The sequence below is a fragment of the Chiloscyllium plagiosum genome, unplaced genomic scaffold (assembly GCF_037043375.1).
Source record: "Chiloscyllium plagiosum isolate Xiang-an unplaced genomic scaffold, Cpla_swu_hap1 HiC_scaffold_8, whole genome shotgun sequence".
Taxonomy (NCBI): domain Eukaryota; kingdom Metazoa; phylum Chordata; class Chondrichthyes; order Orectolobiformes; family Hemiscylliidae; genus Chiloscyllium; species Chiloscyllium plagiosum.
This window is the reverse complement of record NW_028270146.1, coordinates 3,663,896-3,681,135: the sequence shown is the minus strand read 5'-3', so window position 1 is coordinate 3,681,135 and position 17,240 is coordinate 3,663,896. Positions and strand designations below refer to the sequence as shown.

Genomic DNA, 17,240 nt, shown 5'->3' with positions numbered 1-17,240 from the left:
ACGAAGAGCTAGGTGTAGGAGTAGGCCGTCCGGATTAGATTAGATTAGATTTAGATTACATTACATTACAGTGTGGAAACAGGCCCTTCGGCCCAACAAGTCCACACCGCCCCGCCGAAGCGCAACCCGCCCATACCCCTACATTTACCCCTTACCTAACACTACGGGCAATTTATCGTGGCCAATTCACCTGACCTGCACATCTTTGGACTGTGGGAGGAAACCGGAGCACCCGGAGGAAACCCACGCAGACACGGGGAGAATGTGCAAACTCCACACAGTCAGTCGCCTGAGGCGGGAATTGAACCCAGGTCTCTGGCGCTGTGAGGCAGCAGTGCTAGCCACTTTGCCACCATGCCACCCAGGAGTGGGCCGTCTGGATTAGGAGTAGGCCGTCCGGATTAAGAGTGGGCCGTCCGGAGTAGGAGTAGGCCGTCCGGATTAGGAGTGGGCCGTCCGGAGTAGGAGTAGGCCGTCCGGATTAGGAGTGGGCCGTCCGGAGTAGGAGTAGGCCGTCCGGATTAAGAGTGGGCCGTCCGGAGTAGGAGTAGGCCGTCCGGATTAGGAGTGGGCCGTCCGGAGTAGGAGTAGGCCGTCCGGATTAGGAGTAGGCCGTCCGGATTAGGAGTGGGCCGTCCGGATTAGGAGTGGGCCGTCCGGATTAAGAGTGGGCCGTCCGGAGTAGGAGTAGGCCGTCCGGATTAGGAGTGGGCCGTCCGGAGTAGGAGTAGGCCGTCCGGATTAGGAGTGGGCCGTCCGGAGTAGGAGTAGGCCGTCCGGATTAGGAGTAGGCCGTCCGGAGTAGGAGTAGGCCATCCGGAGTAGGAGTGGGCCGTCCGGAGTAGGAGTAGGCCGTCCGGATTAGGAGTGGGCCGTCCGGAGTAGGAGTAGGCCGTCCGGATTAGGAGTGGGCCGTCCGGAGTAGGAGTAGGCCGTCCGGATTAGGAGTAGGCCGTCCGGATTAGGAGTGGGCCGTCCGGATTAGGAGTGGGCCGTCCGGATTAAGAGTGGGCCGTCCGGAGTAGGAGTAGGCCGTCCGGATTCGGAGTAGGCCGTCCGGAGTAGGAGTAGGCCATCCGGAGTAGGAGTGGGCCGTCCGGATTAGGAGTGGGCCGTCCGGATTAGGAGTGGGCCGTCCGGATTAGGAGTGGGCCGTCCGGAGTAGGAGTGGGCCGTCCGGATTAGGAGTGGGCCGTCCGGATTAGGAGTGGGCCGTCCGGATTAGGAGTAGGCCGTCCGGATTAGGAGTGGGCCGTCCGGATTAGGAGTGGGCCGTCCGGATTAGGAGTAGGCCGTCCGGATTAGGAGTGGGCCGTCCGGATTAGGAGTGGGCCGTCCGGAGTAGGAGTGGGCCGTCCGGATTAGGAGTGGGCCGTCCGGATTAGGAGTGGGCCGTCCGGATTAGGAGTGGGCCGTCCGGATTAGGAGTAGGCCGTCCGGATTAGGAGTGGGCCGTCCGGATTAGGAGTGGGCCGTCCGGATTAGGAGTGGGCCGTCCGGAGTAGGAGTGGGCCGTCCGGATTAGGAGTGGGCCGTCCGGATTAGGAGTGGGCCGTCCGGAGTAGGAGTGGGCCGTCCGGAGTAGGAGTGGGCCGTCCGGATTAGGAGTGGGCCGTCCGGATTAGGAGTGGGCCGTCCAGACCTTCAAGCCTGCTCCACCATTCAATAAGATCATGGCTGATCTTTTCACAGACTCAGCTCCACTTACCCACCCACTCACCATAACCCTTAATACCTTTACTGTTCAAAAATCTATCTATCTTTGCCTTAGAAAATTTACTGAGTAACCCCAACTACTTCCCTGGGCAGGGAATTCCACAGATTTACAACCCTTGGGTGAAGAAATTCCTTCTCTATTCAGTCCGAAATCTGCTCCCCCTAATTTGGAGGCTATGCCCTCTTGTCCTGGTTTCACCTGCAGGTGGAAACATCCTCTCTACTATCTCGAGAGGGAAAGATAGAAAAGGGATCTAAGGGGCAACTTTTTCACACAGAGGGTGGTGTGTGTATGGAATGAGCTGCCAGAGGAAGTGGTGGAGGCTGGTACAATTGCAACATTTAAAAGGCAGACATCTCTATGACTATGTTTCTATCAGATTCCCCTCATTCTTCTGAATTCCAATGAATATAATCCCAATCTACTCAGTCCCTCATAAGGCAACCCCCTCAACTCCAGAACCAACCCAGTGACCCTCCTCTGCACCCCCTCCCGGGCCAGTACATCCTTTCTCAAGTAAGGAGACCAAAACTGCACACAGTACTCCAGGTGTGGCCTCACCAGCACCCTTAGGGCTGCAACATAACCTCCCTGCTTTTAAACTCAATCCCTTTAGCAATGAAGGACAAAATTCCATTTGCCTTCCTAATTACCTATTGAAGCTGCAGACCAACCTTCCATGATTCATGCACAAGGACAACCAGGTCCCTCACACGACAGCAAGCTGCAACTTTTTACCATTCAAATAATAGTCCTTGGTCTCTGATTTGATGATCTACTGTTAATTCCACTGAGGTAAAAACAATGACTGCAGATGCTGGAAACCAGATTCTGGATTAGAGTGGTGCTGGAAGATCACAGCAGGTCAGGCAGCATCCAAGGAGCAGTAAAATCGACGTTTCGGGCAAAGGCCCTTCATCAGGAATACAGGCAGAGAGCCTGAAGGGTGGAGAGATAAGCTAGAGGAGGGTGGGGGTGGGGAGAATGTAGCATAGAGTATGATAGGTGAGTGGGGGAGGGGATGAAGGTGATAGGTCAGAGAGGAGGGTGGAGTGGATAGGTGGGAAGGGAGATAGGCAGGTAGGACAAGTCATGGGGACAGTGCTGAGCTGGAAGTTTGGAACTAGGGTGAGGTGGGGGAAGGGGAAATGAGGAAACTGTTGAAGTCCACATTGATGCCCTGGGGTTGAAGTGTTCCGAGGCGGAAGATGAGGCGTTCTTCCTCCAGGCGTCTGGTGGTGAGGGAGCGGCGGTGAAGGAGGCCAGGACCTCCATGTCCTCGGCAGAGTGGGAGGGTGAGTTGAAATGTTAGGCCACAGGGCGGTTTGGTTGATTGGTGCGGGTGTCCCGGAGATGTTCCCTAAAGCACTCTGCTAGGAGGCGCCCAGTCTCCCCAATGTAGAGGAGACCGCATCGGGAGCAACGGATACGATAAATGGTATTGGTGGATGTGCAGGTAAAACTTTGATGGGTGTGGGAACTCGAGGACACCTCTTCCTACCGCCCCCTCGATCATGACCCCACCCCCCATCACCAAACCATCATGTCCCAGACCATACAGAACATCATCACCTCAGGAGATCTCCCACCCACAGCTTCCAACCTCATAGTCCGGGAACCCTGCACTGCCCGGTTCTACCTCCTTCCCAAGATCCACAAGCCTGACCCTAGTTCCAAACTTCCAGCTCAGCACTGTCCCCATGACTTGTCCGGACTTGTCCTACCTGCCTATCTCCTTTTCCACCTATCCACTCCACCCTGCCCCCGACTCCGACCTATCACCTTCATCCCCTCCCCCACTCACTCATTGTACTCTATGCTACTCTCTCCCCACCCGCACCCTCCTCTAGCTTATCTCTCCACCCTTCAGGCTCTCTGCCTTTATTCCTGATGAAGGGCTTTTGCCTGAAATGTTGATTTTACTGCTCCTCGAATGCTGTCTGAACTGCTGTGCTCTTCCAGCACCACTAATCCAGAATGTTAATTCCACTGCACAATCACCTCCCCTGATACTGAGGAAAGCTCTGTCTGCTCCATCCCCATCAAACAATCCCAGGCCACATTCAGCATGGGGTTAGATACAAAATAATCAATCTCTACATTGTCCACATTAGATACTCCCTGGACAGGTACAGCACTGGGATAAGATACAGAGTAAAGCTCCTTCTACACTGTCCACATATAATAATCTTGATTGGACTGTGGTAATGTTTGTAAATCTCTGTAATATCTGCCTCTCATCAGCAGTTCTTTGTAAATTGAGTTTGTCTCAAGCTCTGCTGGTTGTCTGTGAACTCACACCAAGTCCTTGTCAGTCACCAGCTCAATCCTCACTGACCTTCATTGGGCCCTGGTCCCTCAACGCCTTAAATATTAAAATTTTCATCAGTATCTTGAAATCGCTCATGACCTTGTACATAAAATTCCAACTGGAAGAAAACCAGTTTTGTAGACAAGGTTAAAGTAGGAAATGGTGTACTTGAGCGCGATGAACATGTTATTCTGTATGTGTTTGTTTGTGTGTGTGTGTGTGTGTCCGATACATTCACTGCTCCCCCTCACTGTCCTTTGGGACACAGATTACAGAGTTTGGGATCACTGCAAAGGGAACATCAATACTGATTGGCTCTGGTCTTTGATGGACAGCTCCATGAGCACAGATCATCAATCGCAGCATTTTAAAGGAAATTACTTGACAATGAGTCAATGTTAGAGTCAGCGAAACATTCTTACATACAGCCTCAGCAGATCTGGCTCTGTCTGTGTTGAGAGAAACAGAATTAATGTTTCTATTCCAATTCGACTCCATCACATTTTCAGAAGAAGTCATACTGACTCAAAAGAGTTCGATCCCTGATTGATTGAAGATCAGTGGTTGATTTATCCTAGTGGCCAATGACAATTCTGTTGCAGATGAGCTGCTGTAAGTTCCCATTTCTTTGTGATCCAAACAGAACAGAAAGGCCATCCATGGAATTCTCTATAACCTCATGGCAATTGATGTCTCTAGTGAAGCTTGATGTCACAAGTGTCTCTGTTTGTCCTTTGTCATGGATCAGGCCAGACCCCCTCAAAATATTTTAAGGCACTGGCCGAGACGCTAACGTTTTCTTAGTTTAAAGGCAGATGTGGTGTGGATATTCCAGGTGCGATGGAGCTGGTCAGACCACTCGGCTTTAAGCAAAACAGAATTCATTTAAACAACTACAGTTGAAACACTAACAGCAAGAGAAGGGAATTTAAAATAATTTAACTATTGGAAAATTTAACTGACTCGACACAGCAACTTAACTAAGGAGCTGTTCCAATCCAGTAACATTCCATAGACACACCCCTTGGCAAAAAGATAAATTCAAAAACAGATTCTTAAAGGCAGGAGGGAACAGCATCCAGAGATTTCAGAGAGGAAGCTAGTCAGGAACCATCTGCTGAAGCTTGAAATCTTTCTTCACTGCAAGCAGCTTCTCTGCTACAGGTAAACCAAACTAGAAAAAAACTGAACCGGGAGAACTGGCCACGCCCCTGCCATTGATAAACTAGAATCACCCCAGACATTTCAGCACCTCTGTCTTTACAACCTCTCTTAAAATAAATCCAAGGACAAAGTAATCTTGTTAAAGTGACAGCATCATCACACCTTGAAGTGGAATATAAACAAAAAACCTTAGGGAGTTGGCAAACGTAATTTGTTTCATATTGATCTGCACCTATGTAACACAGGCTCTGATGTTGTTCCCATTTGATCTGCACCGATGTAACACAGGCTCTGATGTTGTACCCATTTGTAAATCTGCTCTGCCTTTCATTTGGCGGCCAATCCTGAAGCTACAGAGTCATAGAGATGTACAGCACGGAAACAGACCCAAGTCTTAGGAATTAGGAGCAGGCTTGAAGGGCTGAATGACCTATTTTCTAAGTTTTTGTATGAATTGTGCTTTTTATCTTTGACAATTCTTTGATCAATCAAATGATCAGATCGCTTCACCTTTTCTGGAAGGTTGGTACCAGTGATTTTCATTCAGATTTTGATCTCTGTATGATACTCAGTTTGTATCGAGGTATTTTTAATTGATGATTGTTGAATATTAATTGATGATTGTTGAATGTTAGTTGATGATTGTTGAATATTAATTGATGATTGTTGAATATTTATTGATGATTGTTAAATATTAATTGATGATTGTTGAATATTAATGGATGATTGTTGAATATTAGTTGATGATTGTTGAATATTAATTGATGATTGTTGAATATTTATTGATGATTGTTAAATATTAATTGATGATTGTTGAATATTAATTGATGATTGTTGAATATTAGTTGATGATTGTTGAATATTAGTTGATGATTGTTGAATATTTATTGATGATTGTTAAATATTAATTGATGATTGTTGAATATTAATTGATGATTGTTGAATATTAGTTGATGATTGTTGAATATTAATTGATGATTGTTGAATATTTATTGATGATTGTTAAATATTAATTGATGATTGTTGAATATTAATTGATGATTGTTGAATATTAGTTGATGATTGTTAAATATTAATTGATGATTGTTGAATATTTATTGATGATTGTTAAATATTAATTGATGATTGTTGAATATTAGTTGATGATTGTTGAATATTAGTTGATGATTGTTGAATATTAATTGATGATTGTTGAATATTTATTGATGATTGTTAAATATTAATTGATGATTGATGAATATTAATTGATGATTGTTGAATATTTATTGCTGCAACACAAACTGAAAGCTGTTGAACCTTTGACAGTTTTAAGTGCAAAGTAACCAATAGGATATCTTCACAGAGATAAACAAATATATCCATTTATCAAGATGGGTATAGACCCAGTTCCTGGTCACAGTAAAGCTTTTAAAAAATTCATTCAAGGGATGAGGATGTTGCAGTTTAGGCCAGTATTTATTGCCCATCCCAAATTGCTCTGCGGGCAATTGAGAGTTAACCACATTGCTGTGGGTCTGGAGTCACATGTAGGCCAGACCAGGTAAGAATGGAAGTTTCCTTCTCTGAAGGACATTAGTAGTTTGCAGGAAGCCATCGAGATGTGGTCTATTGCTTTAATTGCTGGAAAATATCTGTGATTCCTCAGACTCGCAGTGGTCTTTATTCAATCACAGGGTGAGGGTCCCACTGGCAAGGCCTGTATTCACTACCCAGGGGACAGGTAAGATCAACCACTTCAGTGTGGGTCTGGAGTCACATGTAGGCCAGACCAGGTATGCATGACAATTGCCTCCCTGAAATGACATTGGTGAACCAGATGGGCATTTGCTGACAATCAACAACAGTTTCATTGTTTTAATTGCAGATTTATACTGAGTTCAAATTCCACCAGCTGCCAGGGTGGGATTTGAAGGCAGGACCCTAGACCATTACCCAGGTCTCTGGATTAATCATCTGGTAATAATCCCACTAGGCCATCACCTCCTTACTGACACTTACCTATTCAGAAAGTCACTGCCGGAAATTGCAAGTTCCTCTCCTTCTCTCAGTCGATGGTATTGGAAAGCTCATAAAGAGTAGATTGTGAGAATGTCAGACATGTCGAAGATGGCACAGGTTTAAGTCAGGAGTAAATAGTTTAGAGGAGAACGGAGAAGAAAATGTTTTCACCCAGAGGGTGGTAGAAATGTGGAAAGTGCTGCCTGAGAGGGTGGTGGAGGCAAGTACACTCCCAATATTTCAGAAACATCTGGATGAGCATTTTGAATACGAGGGCACAATAGACTATGGACCAAGCAAAATGAGATTAGTATAGTTTGGTATTTGTTGGTCAGCATAGCCATGGTGGGCTGAAGGGCCTGTGTCTATACTGTATGACACTATGATTTTATGAAGCTCACCATCATGCCCCTATGAATAAAGCTGAGGACACTGTGTGCTTTATTTACTGCTCTCTCCCACCTTCAATGATCTGTGCACATCAATGCCCAGCTCCCTCTGCTCCTGCACCCCCTTTACAACTAAACCCCCTATTTTATGTTGTCTTTCAATGTTCTTCTGACCCAAACATATCTTCACTTCTTTGCAGTGAACCTTATCTGCCTCCTAACTGCTCACTCCACCAACCCTTTTCGGAGTCCCCATCTTATTCTTCAGTCAGCAATTCCTCCAAATTTAGTGCCATCTGCAAACTCTGAAACTGTCACCTAGATATTAGGGAAGTCAAAGGTCCCAATACTGACCCTGGGGAACACCAGTACAAACCATCCGCCAGCCTGAGAACTATCCATTGACCATGACTCTCTGTTTCCTATCACTCAGCCAATATTCCTCCATTTTGGCACAGGCCCTGTTATACTGGGAGTTATAACTTTCCTCACAAGTCTATTGGAGGGCACTGAATCAAATGTCTTCTGGAAATCCATGCAAACAACTTCAACAGTGTTATTACTCATTGAGTCTTTCTGTAACCTCTGAAAAAACCCAAGTTAACCACAATGTTCCCTTTAGAAATCCTTGCTGGCTCTTCATAATCAACCTACATTTTTTCATGTGATTACTAATTCTATAGTGATTCTATAGTTATTTCTAGAAGTATCCCCACCACTTAAGTTAAACTAACTGGTCCATGATTGCTGGGATTATCCTTACAATCTTTCTTGAACAACGCTTAATGTCTGCAATTCTCCAGTTTTCTGGGATCTCTCCCAACTCCTGGAAGACTTTAAGTTCATGTCAGTGCCTTTGCAACTCCTACTTTCGTTTCCTTCAAAATCCTTGGATGCATTCCGTCTGGTCCCAGAACCTTGTCAATGTACCAAAAGTCTACCCAATACTAGCTCCTTATTAATTTTACACCATTCTAGTGACAGAATTTCCCGCTCTGCTATCATGGTCTGGGAAGCATCTTCCTCTTTGGTAAAGATATACGCAGAGTCCGGGTGTCAATCAGAGAATTCCTACAGTGCTGAGAGGCCATTCAGCCCATCGAGTCTGTACTGACCCCCTCCCCAGTCTATCCTTTCCAGTTCAGTTCCTGCCCTGTTGAAGATGGATCTGAAGAAGACTCATATGGGAGATGATGTGAACTGTTTCCCTCGCTACAGATCCTGCCAGAACACCTGAGCACTTTCCGTTTTTATTTCTGATGAAGTGGAACTTTACCAGGTAGTACTTTCCCAGGGGTAATTTTGGATTAGCGGCAGTATGACTAGGTAACCAAGGCCCAATGAGAGAGAAGAAATTTGAAAGAAAAAGTGCTGGAGAATTAATGGGATCAAAAGCTGACCAATCCTCTTGGCCAGGCAGGTGACAGCCTGGGGTTTGATCCATCTGTCATGATCTTCCAAAATCCCAGTGCGTTAGAAAGTAGTAAATGCTAGATTATTGTGTAAGAAAGGAGAGAAAGTAAAATCAGGGGAGTACAGGCCAGTTAGCCCGATGTCAGGTGTTGGAAAAATACTGGCATCTCTTATTAAGAAAGTGTTTTAGTATCAGGACACCGAGCCCATAGTCCAATTAGGGAGAGTTCATGTAGTTTCACAAAAAGGAACTTCATGCTTGACTGTTCTACTTAAAGTTTCTTGGAGGATGTAACCAATAAGGTAAATAAAGGTAACTAGTAAATGTACTTGGATTTTCAAATGACATTAAATCATGTTAAAATGTGTGATACAAAGGCTTGTGGAGTTTAGAGTAATATTCTAGCATAATATACGCTTGTATAAAGCACACTAAACAGTTGTCAGGTAGATGTGTTATGAATGGACTGCCACATTGCTCAGTGCTACAGTATCAGTCACATCCAATCTTCATTCATTATTTAGATGAAGGGTCAACATTTCAAACACTTGAGTTTGCTGATTGTACAAAACTAGAGAGAAAGAAACCCTGCCGATGCTGGAATCCAAGGTAGGCAAGCAGGAGGCTGGGAGAACACAGCAAGTCAGGCTGCCTAATTACACAAAGTTAGCAGAAACTCAAAGAGGACACAAGGAGTTTGCAAAGAGAAACAGACAGGTCCAAGTGAACAAGAAACAAGGTTGATGGATGCAGAATAATGTGAGAAAATATACGGTTATTCACTTTGGTAGAACAGATACAAGCAAATTATTTTTAAATGGTGAGGAAGCATTAAATGTTCAGGTGGCCTTGAAACAGTCAGATTGCAGGTGCAGCGAGCAATTACAAAGCAAATGGCCCGTTGGCTATTACTGTAAGGGGCAGAATGCAACAGTATGTTTTTAATTATCGATGACTGAACAATTTCAACGAAAATCTTCTCTGGTAACCAGTTTTGCAGCAGATGTGTTCCTTTCTATTTTCACCACCCGGTGATGGTTTGCAGAATGCACTCTGCAGTGTAATGTTTGCTCCTTAGCTCTAATCTAATCAATTCTGTCCTTCACCCCTATGGGACAGCCACTCTCTTCAGAACTGCAAGATGTTCCTTCGGTCAATACTGCCTTCACACCTCCTTTCTTTCGTTTCTTCCCTATCTTTCCAGGACACCTTGTTTTTGGAAACATTTATTACTCAGCCTTTGCCTATTTGTTCTGTTCTGGTTATGCTCCGTGGTTGTGATTTGCGAATGATACTGAACATTGTGTAACATCAATAAAGGTGCCCACTTCTGACCTTGTGTTGGACAGAAGTTGTTGAAAAAGCAACAGGAAATGGTTGCCCCAAGGTCACTGTCCTGAGGAACACCCACAGCAATTGGGAAGAACAAATTGCTTCTACAATCACAATAATATTCCTTTATTAGGTATGATCCTAACCAGTGGAGAGGTTTCTCCTGATTCCCAACAGAGTTTCACTCAGGCTCCTTGATGCCACACTCGGTGTAATGCAGTCGTGATGTCAAGGGCTGTCCCTCTCCCCTCCCCTCTGGAATCCAGCTCTTTTGTCCATGTTTGACCCAAGGCTGTAATGAGGTCAGGAGCTGAGTGGCCCTGGGGGAACCCAAACTGGGGGTCACTGAGCAGGTTATTGCTGAGCAGGTGCTGAGTAAGTCTCACTTTTGTGTCTGGTCTGACAGGGCATGGTTGACAACAGTCATCATCACTTTTCCTGGTGAGTGCACTAGGGGCAGTCATTGATCAACTGGATTTTTCTTGATTTTTATAAACAGGTATTAAAAGCAATGTATAACTTGAAGTTTGATTCATATTTTTATGAGATGAAGACATGGTTAGTCATTTTCCAAGTTTAATTTGTATCCTTAGAGCGTTGGTGCTGAGGAGCTGAGATTGTAATGAGGTTTTAAAACCTTGAAATAGAAATGGTGGGATTAACAGTTCAATGCATTAACAGGGAACATGTGTGAGAGTGTGTAAGATTACATGTGTGTGTGTATGCGTATGTGTATTTGTGTGTGGGAGGGGGGTGGGTGTGCACTTCTGTATAGAAGTGAGTGTGTTACTGTGTGTTTGTGTGTGGAGGAGAGTGAATGCGTGTGTTAGAGGGGGTGTGCGTATGTGCAAGAGGAAGTGTGGTGTGGAATGTATGTATGTAAGAAAAGGTGTATATGCATGTCAAACTGTGTGTATGAAAGAGAGCATGACAGGGTGTGTGAATATAAGAAGGAGCCTGTGAGTAGGGAACCAGTATTCCTGTGAGAACCTACCAGGTCCATGGAGGGTTGTGACCCCCTGAACTGAGAGTCAGTGTTGGTACCAACATGAGCAGGGCCAGTGACAGTGCACAGACCCTCAGAGTGGCTGCACACACATACAGCGACACGGCTTCGAGGGAATGTTAGCTAACACCACTCCCAGAGCTGCCTGAATCAAAGGCTAAATGTTCACACTCAGCCTGCCCTGTCACTCATCATCACGCTGATAGATAACAAAGACAAACATGGAAATATAAGAGTTATGGAAACAAGCTCTATTTTACATGCTCTGGAAATTTCACATTAACATCCAGGATATGGACGGGCCGGTGTTGGACTGGGGTGGACAAGGTCAGAAGTCACATGACATCAGATTATCATCCAACAGGTTTATCTGAAAATCACAAGCTTTCGGAGAGCTGTCCCTTCTTCATGTGTTTGTCAAGTGAAGTCAGGTCACCTGATGAAGGAGCAGCGTTCTGAAAGCTTGTGATTTCAAATAAAGCTGTTGGACTATAACCTGGTGTTGTGTGACTTCCCGATATTAACATCCGAGACAAACAAAGGACCATCAACCCATGATGAGGGTGGGCTGAGAGGTGCACAGTGTGGTTCCTGGTTCTGTCAGGCTGGTGCAGACAGCAGCTTTGCTTCATCCTCATCTTGGCCAGCCCCATCCTCCGACTCAGTCAGGAGCTCAGAGGATACCTCAGTGAACAAATGATCCCAGCTCCATGATTCATCCTCCTGCTCAAAGGCAAAACAGGGCACAGCAACAATCCGTATTAGCAAAGCCTGCATTTCATCAGTGCATTCTTGGCTGATCGAAGCAAGCAATCTCCACTCCCACTGTCACCACAAATCCCAGCGCAGGGCGACAGCACGGGGTGAGATAGAGTAAAGCTCCCTCCACTCTGCTTCTTCCTTTCCCACCGTACCACCCAGTACCCTTCCACCGACACCCTCCTTCGACTGACCGAACTGGTCCTCACCCTGAACAACTTTTCTTTCCAATCCTCCCACTTTCTCCAAACAAAAGGAGTAGCCATGGGCACCCGCATGGGCCCCAGCTATGCCTGCCTCTTCGTAGGGTATGTGGAACAATCCATCTTCCGCAACTACACTGGCCCCACCCCCCATCTTTTCCTTCGCTACATTGATGACTGTATCGGCGCTACCTCGTGCTCCCACGAGGAGGTTGAACAGTTCATCCACTACACTAACACCTTCCACCCCGACCTCAAATTCACCTGGACAGTCTCGGACTCCTCCCTCCCCTTCCTAGACCTTTCTGTTTCTATCTCAGGCGACCGAATCAACACGGACATCTACTACAAACCAACCGACTCCCACAGCTACCTGGACTACACCTCCTCCCATCCTGCCCCCTGTAAAAACGCCATCCCATTCTCCCAATTCCTTCGTCTCCGCCGCATCTGCTCCCAGGAGGACCAGTTCAAAATACGTACAACACAGATGGCCTCCTTCTTCAAGGACCGCAATTTCCCCCCCGACGTGGTCGACGGTGCCCTCCACCGCATCTCCTCCACTTCCCGCTCCTCCGACCTTGAGCCCCGCCCCTCCAACCGCCACCAGGACAGAACCCCACTGGTCCTCACCTACCACCCCACCAATCTCCATGTACAGCGCATCATCCGCCGTCACTTCCGCCACCTCCAAACAGACCCCAGCACCAAGGATATATTTCCCTCCCCTCCCCTATCAGCTTTCCGTAAAGACCACTCCCTCCGCGACTCCCTTGTCAGATCCACACCCCCCACCGACCCAACCACCACTCCCGGCACCTTCCCCTGCAACCGCAGGAGGTGCAACACTTGCGCCCACACCTCCCCCCTCACTTCTCTCCAAGGCCCCAAGGGAAACTTCCATATCCGCCACAGATTCACCTGCACCTCCACCCACATCATCTACTGCATCCGCTGCAGCCGGTGTGGCCTCCTCTATATTGGGGAGACAGGCCGCCTACTTGCGGAGCGATTCAGAGAGCACCTCTGGGCCACCCGGACGAACCAACCCAACCACCCTGTAGCACAGCATTTCAACTCCCCCTCCCACTCCACCGAGGATATGCAGGTCATTGGACTCATCCACCGCCAAACCACAACAACCCGACGGTCGGAGGAGGAGCGTCTTATCTTCCGACTGGGAACCCTCCAACCACAGGGGATGAACTTGGACTTCACCAGTTTCTTCATCCCCCCTCCCCCCACCTTGTCTCAGCCGGATCCCTCCAGCCCGGCACCGCCTTCCTGACCTGCAGTCTTCTCCTTGACCTCTCCGCCTCCATCCTACTCCGACCTATCACCCTCACCTTGACCTCTTTCCACCTATCACATTTCCAACGCCCCTCCTCCAAGTCCCTCCTCCCTACCTTTTATCTTCTCCTGCTGAACACTCTCTGCTCATTCCTGAAGAAGGGCCTGTGCCCGAAACGTCGAATCTCGTGTTCCCTGGATGCTGCCTGACCTGCTGTGCTGTTCCAGCAATAAAGTTTCAACCCCAACAAACACTCCCAGGATAGGGACCTCACGGGGTGAGATACAGAGTAAAGCTCCCTCCACACTGTCCCCCAACAAACACTCCCAGGACAGGGCGACAGCACGGGGTGAGATAGAGTAAAGCTCCCTCCACACTGTCCCCCAACAAACACTCCCAAGATAGGGACAGCACGGGGTTAGATACAGAGTAAAGCTCCCTCTACACTATCCCCATCAAACACTCCCAGGACAGGGGCAGCACGGGGTTAGATACAGAGTAAAGCTCCCTCTACACTATCCCCATCAAACACTCCCAGGGCAGGGACAACACGGAGTTAGTAAAGCTCCCTCTACACTGTCCCCCGTCAAACACTCCCAGGGACAGCACGGGGTTAGATACAGAGTAAAGCTCCCTCTACACTGTCCCCCATCAAACACTCCCAAGGACAGGGACAGGGACAGCACGGGGTTAGATACAGAGTAAAGCTACCTCTACACTATCCCCATCAAATATTCCCAGGACAGGGACAGCATGGGGTTAGATACAGAGTAAAGCTCACTCCACTCTGTCCCCCCCATCAAACACTCGCAGGACAGGGACAGCATGGGATTAGATACAGAGTAAAGCTCCCTCTACACTGTCAACCCCATCAAACACTCCCAGGGCAGGGACAGCATGGGGTTAGGTACAGAGTAAAGCTCTCTCTACACTATCCCCCATCAAACACTCCCAGGACAGGGACAGCATGGGGTTAGATACAGAGTAAAGCTCCCTCTACACTATCCCCATCAAACACTCCCAGGACAGGGACAGCATGGGGTTAGATACAGAGTAAAGCTCCCTCTACACTATCCCCATCAAACACTCCCAGGACAGGGACAGCACGGGGTTAGATACAGAGTAAAGCTACCTCTACACTGGGCCCCCATGAATTTCATATTTTCAAAAGTAAGGAGTCATTTTGAAAAAAATCTTTATGAGGCTGAGGATGTTGGTGGCTAAGCAGTATTTATTGCCCATCCTTAATTGCTCAGAGGGCAGTTGAGAGTCAGTCACATTGCTGTGGGTCTGGAGTCACATGTAGGCCAGACCAGGTAAGGATGGTAGTTTCCTTCCCTAAAGGACATTAGTGAGCCAGGTGGGTTTATAGTAGTCAATAGACTCTTAATTCCAGATATTTACTGAATTCAAACTCCACCATCTGCCAGGCTGGGATTCGAACCCAGGTCCCCAGAGGAGTCTCTGGATTAACAGTCCAGTGATTCGACTAGGGCCATTGTCTCTCAGCTAGAAAGGCGGAACTGAGGAGATGCTTTTTTCAGAGTATTTTGAGTGTTTGGAATTTTCTTTTGCAGCGATCGGTGAATTCTGGTTCACTGAATGACTTGGAGGTAGAAGTTGTTTCATTATTGAGTGACAAGGGGGTAGTGAGTTTTGAGAAGATTTGTAGCTCAGGGACAAGGGGGTCAAATGGTTTCCGGGACCAGGTGAGAATGAGGAATAGTAGACAGAGCCGGAGCAGCCATGCTCATATGGAATGGCACAACAGGCTTGAGGGGAAAATGGCCTTTTCCTGCTCCTCATTCCCGTGTTCATGTTGCTGAAGGAATCGAGGGATTATTTCCCAGTGTCTTCACTAGGATAGGTTCTCAGGGGCAGGTCCTGGGGCTGCCCACATCATCCAGCCTGTTGGTTGAATCTGAAGCTGACGTTCCCTCCCTGGGCCAGACTTCTACCTGCCTACTCACTGTTGCTGCTAACGGGAGCATTTACATCCGCGGTGTTCCTCAGCCTCACCTCCCTGACGTCCTGCTCGGCTGACAGCACACGGCTCAGCAGCTTCAGGTCAATATCACCATCCTGATAGAAACACACAGACAGCTCAGATTCCCATCCCTCAGAGAGACAGCCCAGTTACAAAACACACACCCTGATAGAAACAGTTACAAAACACACACCCTGATAGAAACACACAGACAGACAGCTCAGTTCCCCACACTCAGAGACACAGCCCAGTTACAAAACACACACCCTGATAGAAACACACAGACAGACAGCTCAGTTCCCCACACTCAGCGACACAGCCCAGTTATAAAACACATTCTGATAGAAACACACAGACAGTCAGCTCAGTTCCCCACATTCAGAGACACAGCCTAGTTACAAAACACACACCCTGATAGAAACACACAGACAGACAGCACAGTTCCCCACACTCAGAGAGACAGACCAGTTACAAAGCACACACCCTGATAGAAACACACAGACAGCTCAGTTTCCCACACTCAGGGACACAGCCCAGTTACAAAACACACACCCTGATAGAAACACACAGACAGACAGCACAGTTCCCCACACTCAGAGAGACAGACCAGTTACAAAGCACACACCCTGATAGAAACACACAGACAGCTCAGTTTCCCACACTCAGGGACACAGCCCAGTTACAAAACACACACCCTGATAGAAACACACAGACAGACAGCACAGTTCCCCACACTCAGAGAGACAGACCAGTTACAAAGCACACACCCTGATAGAAACACACAGACAGCTCAGTTTCCCACACTCAGGGACACAGCCCAGTTACAAAACACACATCCTGATAGAAACACACAGACAGACGGCACAGTTCCCCACACTCAGAGAGACAGACCAGTTACAAAGCACATGCTAACAAGTTGCAGTTACTTCATGCACTAACATGGTCAGACATCCCGAAGGGTTTCAGAGAAGTGTTTGTGAACCCTATTTCATACCAAGCTCTATGGTGAGATATTGGACGGCCATTAGATCAGTTCAAGTGTTTAGTATTAAGATGTGTCATAGAAGAGGATAGAGAGGTGGAGATATAGGGCGTTGAGGCAAGGAATTTGCAACTGAGGTTCCGAGCAGCGAAGGCATGGTCACCATTGGCTGTGTAAAGAAAATCAGAGGCCAAATGGGAGCAGCAGCCATATCCTGGGGGATTGTGGGGCTAGAGACGACTACAAGAGGTGGGGAGGGGAACCATGGAGACATGTGAAAGCAGTCTGGGTCTGGGTCTCGATAGGTCATTACTTGGTTCACCTGAAACCAGGGAATATCAAACTGAAACATCGTGGATTAGGAGCTAATACAGGTCGGTAAGCCGTCTACAAGGAGAAGGTGGCAGGTAGATGGGAACACCACCCTCTGCATGTTCCCCACCAAGCCACTTACCATTCTGAATTGGAAATACATCACTGTTCCTTCACTGTCATCGTGGAATACCCTCCCTAACACTGTGGGAGCTGAACTGCACACCAAGGTTGACAATAGATCAAGAAAACAGCTCACCACCATCGTCTCTATGCTGATGAAGGACAGATAGTAAATTCTGGCCCAGCCAGAGATGCCCTCATCTTCTGAAGGAATGAAAACAAAAGGCTGTTTGGTGAATAGGCCCCGGTGTG

At 47.4% G+C, this 17,240-nt stretch overlaps 1 protein-coding gene across 2 annotated transcripts in view; it reads right to left on the bottom strand.

Annotated features, from left to right (window-relative positions):
- Positions 1-11,561: 11,561 nt before the first annotated feature.
- ift43 (intraflagellar transport 43 homolog (Chlamydomonas)) overlaps positions 11,562-17,240 on the bottom strand; it is a 198,804-nt gene continuing 193,125 nt past the window's right edge. For both annotated transcript variants that reach the window (XM_087989541.1, XM_087989542.1), the window contains exons 8-9: positions 15,604-15,666; positions 11,562-12,054 (exon numbers count right to left, since the gene is read on the bottom strand). In XM_087989541.1, coding sequence (XP_087845667.1) covers positions 11,932-12,054; positions 15,604-15,666 — 186 coding nt within the window. In that variant the 3' untranslated portion in view covers positions 11,562-11,931. The remainder of the gene's footprint in view (positions 12,055-15,603; positions 15,667-17,240) is intronic.